Source organism: Tachysurus vachellii, chromosome 23 (assembly GCF_030014155.1).
Source record: "Tachysurus vachellii isolate PV-2020 chromosome 23, HZAU_Pvac_v1, whole genome shotgun sequence".
Lineage (NCBI taxonomy): Eukaryota > Metazoa > Chordata > Actinopteri > Siluriformes > Bagridae > Tachysurus > Tachysurus vachellii.
Window position 1 is genome coordinate 13824141 of NC_083482.1, and position 9630 is coordinate 13833770.

At 36.3% G+C, this 9630-nt stretch overlaps 1 protein-coding gene across 1 annotated transcript; it reads left to right on the forward strand.

Annotated features, from left to right (window-relative positions):
* Positions 1-2093: 2093 nt before the first annotated feature.
* Positions 2094-6590, forward strand: LOC132839017 (GTPase IMAP family member 4-like). Its single transcript, XM_060859748.1, has 3 exons — positions 2094-2271; positions 4455-5045; positions 5214-6590. The coding sequence occupies exons 1-3, from the start codon at positions 2253-2255 to the stop codon at positions 5279-5281; spliced, it is 678 nt and encodes a 225-aa protein (XP_060715731.1). The 5' UTR covers positions 2094-2252; the 3' UTR covers positions 5282-6590.
* Positions 6591-9630: the final 3040 nt, after the last annotated feature.

Below are 9630 nucleotides of genomic sequence, written 5' to 3' on the forward strand. Positions count from 1 at the left end.
TGTTTATGCTAGCAAGCAAAAATTTAACAATGGCTACTGTTGTACTGTAACTGTTGTGTTACTGTGCTCTGTTCAGTACTTTGTTGAAAATGTAAATGCTACTAATGTGAACACACAATAAGTAAAGTGTTAATTAGCTTGAAAATTGTCTGTTTTATTTATATGTTTTGTCCTAAGGCTTTGTACTAGCTAGGTTGTAAAATAGCAAAGCAAGCTAATTAAACTAACTTCCTATGAGGCACCAACAATCTCTGTTGCTTCCCTTCCAAGTTTTATTAGTCTTCATAATGTCTTCAGAAACGAACGATCATGTACTGTATATCATGCTAACTAATGAATACGAATCACATGTCAGAATAGCTATCTAAGCTAGCAAGAAAGCTAGGCTAAGTATTTAATCAATATCATCTAGCGCTGTTGAAGTGGTCACAGTGTGCAGGTCACGTGAGCTGCTTATCAGTTCATGTCAACACACCATGTGTTCCGTATAGTAGCTGGATTAATGTACATTTTGTTTTTACGAATTATAAAATAGGTCATAACAGGAATAAGACTAGCACTGACTATCCAGTGAACGGTGGCCTTTTATCAGATCCTCGAAGATTACACATCCAATTAGTTTGCAGTTTCCTAACATCCAAGCTTCAAAGCTGAGAAGCTGCACCTTTTATTCCTTTACATCAAAGGCTATTATTCCTTCCTTGCTCTCTTCAAATCAACATCTAGCCCCAGGAGCTACGCACTTTTCTTTTTTCCGTTCCCACCCCTCCCCTTCCAACGAAGAGCAAAGCTTTCAGTCAGGACTTTAATGAAAGCAGTCATAAAAACCAAAGACTTGAGAGAAGAGATACCACTCACACTCAGAGATGTCAAGCTGTTTATTGTTCTTCCTGCCTCTTGTCTTTTTACCAGCGCTTATTATTCTGTAACATCACGTAACACCTAAATCCAAAGCGACTCCCTGCTCACTCATCGTGTGTAGCAGCAAACATTCCTTACTCATTGATTTGTGGTTTAAAATATACAGAATAAGTGGATATGCAGTTGCACATCATATATACTTTAACATACAGGGCTGCATCGTTAAATGATCAATGCTGTTAAATCAAATAAATCAGTTTATAAAGCATCTGAGAGTAAAATATACACACTAAGCATGCTACTGAATTACATCTGGAACTGTACCGCAACAATATTACCAAATATCATTAATTAGATCATAATATCTAGCTTTATTTGTGGACAAAAATATCTAAGATGCAGGAAACAGACTAGCTAGTTCTGTTGTACCAGACTGCTAATGACCAACCTTTTAATTTATTGTTAAACTACTGCATAATCTTTGGTGTGTGATCTATAATCATGAAACAGAAAAAAAAGCATTTGATATGAATAAATAGTAGCTTGTGAACTGTCATGGATGCTAGCAATGGTAGCATTGTTATATCATATCGTACCTAATGTTAGCTAATGTTTGCAACAGCTTTTTGGGTCTAATTTTATTTGTTTTTATTCTTTGAATTAAATTATGTTTTTTTTTTAAATTCTTATATTTTTTAGAGTAAAAGTTCTGCATAAATTTAGCGGTCATTAATTTAAAAGAACATTAAAACAGACCAAAATATCATATTTGTACATATTTGCTAATTACATTCACATTTCTAATTTTACGATAAATCATTCATTTCAATTAAAGGCTGAGTTTTTTTTTTTTTTTTTTACCATTAACAAAATATCTGTTCAGAAGACTTTCTCTAAGCTTTTGATCTTTTACTCAACTCAAATGAATTTATTTTCCTCTCAGCTTCACAATAGTGAGTTAATGTTGTGTAATGCTGCATTGCAACATAGTCCTGTCAGTGCGTTTTTTTTTTTTCATTCTTACATAGACCTTGTCCTTTTTAAGACTGTAAAGCAAATATAATCTAACTTAATTTGTACATCAATCATAATATGTCTGAACATGAAACCATTTCCCAAGTGATATTTTCAACCCATCCAGTACATGTGCCTGTCCTGTGCATATGGCTTTAAAGGCACCACCTTTTGATCATGTGATTATGACAACATTTAGGATCAACTGTTTCCTGTATACAGGCAGACCGTTTCGGTTCATAGTGGCAAGTGCAAAAATATGTTGTCTGTATTGTACTAGTGCCTGATTTACGACATATATATTCACTGAAAAATTTTCACAAACATTCTACTATCAAACCTGTAGTTGATACTTTGAGGAGGAACTTTGAGAAAATATGGCAACAGCTACAACAGGTGGGTGGAAAGGTTTAGTGCCTCTGTTATATTCTGTAATTCATAGAATTCAAGATAATTAATGAAATATTTATTATTATAATAATATTATTATATCTATTTTAAGTCAGACTTTCACTTCTATAACTTTTATATCTAGTAGTGATTTGAGGTTAAATGAGACAAGGTGGAGTAAACAGGTTGGGCTGCTTTCTCGTAGCTCTCTGACTTAATCATGAGCTTGGGTTTGAGAATGAATGAGTGTTCTAAGATTTTCAAGATTTAAGATTTTTGTCACAAACATTCAAAGTTGGGATATGTGAAGAAAAAATTTCACTGAGCTGTAATGTATATGTGACAAAATAAAGGCTTCTTCTTCTAATTGTAGCGCTTGTCTGTGTTATATAGCTAGAGATAGCAATGTGTAGTATTTATGCTATATGCAGTAGAGTATGCTGTATTGTACAACAGTAGCTCCTCCTTATCACTAACATCTATGTGCTAGCATTCTTAGAATATTTACTGTGATAACAAGAGCATTTTTGAAACATGAGCTAGCCACATTAGGTCTGACAATACAGCAAAAACACCAACACAATAATCTAGTTTATATTGTTAATCATAGCAAAAGCCAAATTTACCTTCATTTACATTTACATTTACATTTACATTTACAGCATTTGGCAGACGCCCTTATCCAGAGCGACGTACATAAGTGTTTAAATCTCTAACACTGAATACATTAATGCTGGCTCACTAGGTTACATACTTAAGATACCATGAGTTAAAAACATTTGTTCAAAGTTACAATGAACAAATGTTTTTAACTCATGGTATCTTAAGTATTCCTTACTCATAGTGATACAAGTAAAACATGAACTAGTAAAACGTTATTATTCTCAGCTAACATGACTGAATGTTGACACCATACAGTATACCATTAAATATTTAACCAGTTCAAACTGTCCTATGTACAGCCATGCACTGATCAGAAAGGGCTATGAGTTAGTTTGTAACGGCACTTCACTTTTAACAATTTTGTCTAGCAATGTGGATTCCGAACAGTTAAGACACTGGTTTGAAACTTAAATGGAGAATAAATGACTGAAATCATTGATGGTGTTTCAAAACTGTTTGTATCCTGGTACACTCTTTAAAAAGTGGTTCATTTGGGGTACCATACAGTATATGAACCCATTTTAGTTTCTACACCATTCTTGAACCATTCCTTTTTTTCAGGGTGCACCAATATATTTGTGTACCCTGAGACCCATACATACTGTATAACAATACTATCTGAAACAGTTAAAAAGAAATGTCATGGATGGATTGGCCAGTTCCCTGCACTAGAGGGTGCTCTGGCAGGGTTTGTTTCTCTGTTATGTTCTGTACCATGTGGGTTTGTTTTTGCTTTTGTGTTTTCATTTGCATTTTCCACATCCAATCCGTCTCCTGTTCCTACCTATGCACGCCTGTTCCTTTTCTTTCACTAATTACCTCCCTACATATACCTGCAGTCTTGTGTTTGGTTTTTCACTGAGTTCTTAACTCATGTAACCTGTTTTTTTAATTTATTTTTTGTGTGTGCCTCCTGTTTTCTGTCTTCTGCCACATGTTTTCTGTTCTCTGTTTAGTGTTTTCAGTTCTTGGATTTGTTTTTGTTTTTCAGTATTTTTGTTGCCACAGATTTATCTAGGGTTAGGGTTATCTATTTATCTAACCCTAACCCTAACCCTAAACCTACCTATGGTCTGTTAGTGTCTGTTGTGTAGTTGTTTTAGTAATAAAACCCCTATCTGAATTTGGTGCCTGCATTTGGGTCTGGATTTTGTTCCTGCTGAGGCCCCCGCACCTGACAATAAAGTTTCCTGTATGGTTCTTTGTCAGGGTGTGAAGAACCTTTTACACAAAACATACAAAGGTTTTCTGTAGTTAAAAAATGTACCTATGGCACTAAGGAAAAAAAAGGCTTCTTTTGAGAACTGTGTACTGAAAGGTACCTTGGGGAAACAAAAATGGCTCCACTATGGCATAGCTGAGAAACCCATTTTGGGAACTCCCTTGCACCTTTATTACAGTAGAGAGGTGGATTTTAAGGTGGACAAAGTTCTTCTTCTTCTTCTTCTTCTTCTTCTTCTACTACTTTTTACATTTCCATACCTTGCAGCTTACAAATTTTCAAGAATTGTTTGATATTCCAACAGATATAGAACATGTGAAGATCGTATTGCTGGGTGGAAGGTGGGGAGGAAAAAGTTCCTGTGGAAACACCATCCTGAATAAGGAGGTGTTTGGAAGCGATGAACAAACAGAAGTCTGCATAATGGATACAAACAAAATTGCAGGCATGCAAGTGACCGTGGTTGATACACCAAGTTGGAACTGGGTTCCTGCAGAAGCCTCATCAGATGAACTTAAGCAGGAACTCAAGCGCAGTGTTGAGATGCTCGGCGAAGGGCCCCATGCCTTTCTACTGGTTTATCCATTAGGAGCTCCGTTTTTGAAGAGACACAAAATTGCTGTGGAAGAACACTTGGCACTTTTGGGTGCTTATATTTGGGACTGCACTATGGTCTTGTTCTCTCGGGGAGATTGGTTAGGAGAGGTTACCATTGAGCAGCATATCGAAGGAGCAAAGGAAGAATTCAAGTGGTTGGTGGATCGGTGTGAGAATAGGTATCATGTTCTCAATAATAAGGTGAAGACAGATGAGATGCAGGTCATTGAACTCCTGGAGAAGATCCAAAGGATGATTCGAAGAAAAAGAAAGAGAAGCAAGGACGAGCCACCTTTAAGTTAGTACCTTGGTTACTTTATCTTCTCTGTTATCTCTATAAAAAACCTGAATTATAATAAGCAATAAAGTGGTTTCATAAGAATATTGCTATGAATATAAATATCTTTTTTTTATTTTTTTTTATAGTAAGGACGTACAATACATTCTTTTTTTCTTTCTGTTTTAGTGGCTGGAGAAACACCTGCAACAGCTGAACATGGAGAAACCTCAGGCACTCAAAAGAAACTTAAATAAGTGTGACGGGACACATTGGGTGATATTATTTTTATTTATGTATCTAAACAAGTGGTTTTATCAATTGTTTTTTGATATTTTGGTGACAATTTATTTTTTTAACAGCATTTTTTCTATAGATTTTCTGTAAAGTTTGTTATATTGTACTGTATGAAATACTATACTGAAAATATTCAAAGAGGTCCAAAAATGGCCGCAAGCTGACTTACTGTAAGGTAAACATCGTAAAGCATCATTCAGAAGAGTTTACTTGATTTTCACTCAAGAAAATGCTTGTTACTGAAGGATGTTGGAATAATATTCATTAAATGTTTACATAGGTTGTTATAAAACCAGTGGTCATAAACGGTCAGTGTAGGTCTTACGTAGCCTTATGAGCTCCATGCCGAACTACAATGCTACCCACTTGCATGTTTTGTTTAATATTGCATCAAGTTACAAGTAAGGTGTTAAGCAGTGCAAAAGCAAACTAAAGTAAACTTCACCACTGACTGTAATTCCTGTTTATAGTGATTTGTTTTATTTATCCAGAAAGTGTCTTTTTTACAGTTGTATATTGCTCTTTATACGAATTACATTTGTACCAATTGACATACTGTATTGTCGGTTTGCCTCATAAACAAAACAGTGCAGCGTAACAATGTTAAGCTACCGGAGTAAGTATTAATCTTTCACCCAGTACCTGAAATGGTAGAGAACATCAACAAGAAGAGCTATATTCAAATTAAGTGTACCATAAAAGAAAAACATAATGATATGTTCACAGTGAGCTTCTGGTGCTAATCTATTACTTGCGTACAGTTCATTTTCATTAAAATAATGTGAGAAGTTTTTGTTTGTATCTTGGATTGATCTCACAAGGGGACAGTGTTATTACTACTCACTCACTCACTCATTTTCTACCGCTTATCCGAACTACCTCGGGTCACGGGGAGCCTGTGCCTATCTCAGGCGTCATCGGGCATCAAGGCAGGATACACCCTGGACGGAGTGCCAACCCATCACAGGGCACACACACACTCTCATTCACTCACACACACACACTACGGACAATTTTCCAGAGATGCCAATCAACCTACCATGCATGTCTTTGGACCGGGGGAGGAAACCGGAGTACTCGGAGGAAACCCCCGAGGCACGGGGAGAACATGCAAACTCCACACACACAAGGCGGAGGCAGGAATCGAACCCCAACCCTGGAGGTGTTAACCACGTGCTAACCACTAAGCCACCGTGCCCCCGTGTTATTATTAATGCTGTTAAAAATGGGTTAAATATAAATAAACGTTTTCAAACCAAGGGGATAAAATGACTACCTATAATTACTTATAAAGTATTTTTTTTTTGTTCTTATTACTATCTTTTTTATTTTAGAATTACTAGTATTGTAAGTTATGCAGTAGTTGGGACAGAATGTATTGTTATTTATCTATCTGAGATTTCAGAATCGTACTTGGAGCGTATTTAAATGTATTGTATACACTAATGACCAACAGTTTGTGCTTCCACCTGACCTTCACATCCCCAAACTGTTACCTACACATCAGATCTTGATCTTGACATCAGTGCCTGACCTCACTAATATCCTTGTAGGTAAATGAATAAGCACAAATCCCTGCAGTCACAAAAAAAATTAAATAAATAAATAAATAAATAAATAAAAAAAGCCTTCCCAAAAGACTGAAGGACCACGGTTTGCATTTATGGCATTTGGCAGGCGTCCTTATCCAAAGAGACAATATGTTTTATCACATTTTCTACAACTGAGGGTTAAGGGCCTTGCTCAGGGGCCCAACAGTGGCAGCATGTTGGACCCAGAAACTCTCAACCTTCTGATCTATAGTCCAACACCTTAACCACTGAGCTACTACATCCTCTAGTATTGAAATAAGCTGTTCAAGAAGCTGATATGAGTGTGATGGTCAGGTGTCCATGTATTTTCGGCAGTATAGACTGTATAAAAATTAGCATGTGTGCCAAGTTGAATTTCTACTTGAACAAATAAATACAAATAGTGTGTTAAACCCAGTGTGTTTCATTGTGTATAGTTTATTCATTTTACAATATTCTTACATTTTATAGTACTCTTTTTCCCAGATGCCAAAAAATAGAGTTCGCTCCTGTTCGTCTCCATGTTCAGTGTTTTGACCGTCTTTGTCATGTCCCACTTCACAGAGCTGTTAATATGAAGACACTCAGGACTTTAAGAATTTGTAGTGTTTTAGAATTTTATTCTGTTTTTCCCTGGAATACCTTGGGCAATATGTTCATAGAAACGTTCCAAAAACAAAAATGGTTATTAATTTTAGACAAATGTTTTTACCTTCAAAGTAAATGCTGATATCAAACCCATTTGTTCTCTCTGAGATGCTCCAAGTGCTTGTTCATAATCTGCTCAAATTTGGTTTTATCTTCAACCGCTAGAATTCTGTGTAAGTTTATCCAATAGAGGAAAAACACCCGTCTCACACAGAAAGCCAAAAGAGTCCTGACTCATTTTAGATCAGATGTGTGAGATAATTAATTTGAGACTAATTTTGAGACTATTTGGGTTCTGTCAATGCCATGAAACAATAGTGAACTGGTAAAAAGGGTTAAGAAGTAAGAGATAAGATGGAGCACTAACAATTCATGTACTTTGTTGAAAGCTCTCATAATTGTACAGCAATACAAATGACTAATAATGTAGAAGTCACAGGATAGCAGATAGAAGTAAATAGGTCCGTGGTATCTAACATGTGAACATAAAAATAAGGTGATCTGCCTTAAATCCTACCAATCTGTCTTAAGTGAGTAGGTCAGAAAGAAATAAAGCACTTTGTTGTGTTGCGTTAGGAAAATAAACAACGTTGTGCTGATGCAATGAAGCCCAACATGAATCAATCTAATGTAAAGGAGTCCTGACTCATTTTATATCAGACTAGCAACCTGAAAATCAGTCATTTGTTTCTACTGATTCAAAATGTCCGATTAGTCGATTTCCATTCTGTAGAAAGGGTTAATGTAGTCATTTTAATATGTTCTTCATTTCAGTTATTCACAGGAACTTTTGTGGTGCACATTTTATACAGTCTTAGGTGGTCCTAATACTCAGGTTTGGTGCTGAAGCCAAAAATTGCAGGTTTGCTTTCAGAATTTCACATTTGATTGCAAAATGTTAGACACTATATTCTGTTTTTATTCTTTTCCTTTACACTCAAGCCTCAGTCATTGTAGATCAGCACATTTTGGAAGCATGACATATCATCATGCTGGAATACCTGGACATGAGAACTTGGTGGGGGGGCACGGTGGCTTAGTGGTTAACACATTCGCCTCACACCTCCAGGGTTGGGGGTTCGATTGCCGCCTCTGCCTTGTGTGTGTGGAGTTTGCATGTTCTCCCTGTGCCTCGGGGTTTCCTCCGGGTACTCCGGTTTCCTCCCCCGGTCCAAAGACATGCATGGTAGGTTAATTGCCATCTCTGGAAAATTGTCCGTAGTGTGTGAGTGCGTGAGTGAATGGGAGTGTATGTGTGCCCTGCGATGGGTTGGCACTCCGTCCAGGGTGTATCCTGCCTTGATGCCCGATGACACCTGAGATAGGCACAGGCTCCCCGTGACCCGAGGTAGTTCGGATAAGCGGTAGAAAATGAGTGAGTGAGTGATTGAGAACTTGGTGAACAAATTTCAGTTGCCCTAAATCACGAAAATCACGACCCGTAATTTAGCTTAAAAATTTCTAACTACGAATCTTATCTTAAGAGTGATGCAGGACCAATCTCAGATCAACTCAACAATCTTTATCTTAGAGAGGAGGCGGGGCTAAACCCATTACTAGGTATGACACATTCTTTTTGGAGACTGTGATTGGTTGTGCAATAAAAAAAATAAAATCAATTTTAAAATCTGGTCTATTATAAGCCTTCACCTTGTTTACTTTCAGAATTTCACATTCGACTGCAAAATGTAAGACACTATCTTCTGCTTTTATTCTTTTCATCTGTCTGAAATGAGTAGGTCAGAAAGAAATATACAGAAATATACAGTTAATATTGTAACAGCTATGAAACAAGTTAGTTAATGGATTTTATTGAATTTGGACAGAAAGTGCTGTTATATACCTGCCATTTACAGAATTTCACAATAATTACTAGACACTTCTGTTTTTTTTTTTTTTACCAGTCTTACTAAGAAGATACCACCAGACATCATTTGTCCTATATTTACTTAAAATAAAGGGGAAATACAGTAAGTGCTGCTTAGAATAAATTTAGAAAGCTTTCTATAATTATTTTAAAAATCCACTAAATGAGCAAATGTACTACTTTCTCTGCACTTTTGTTGTTTTTGTTGTTTTAGTTCGATGCA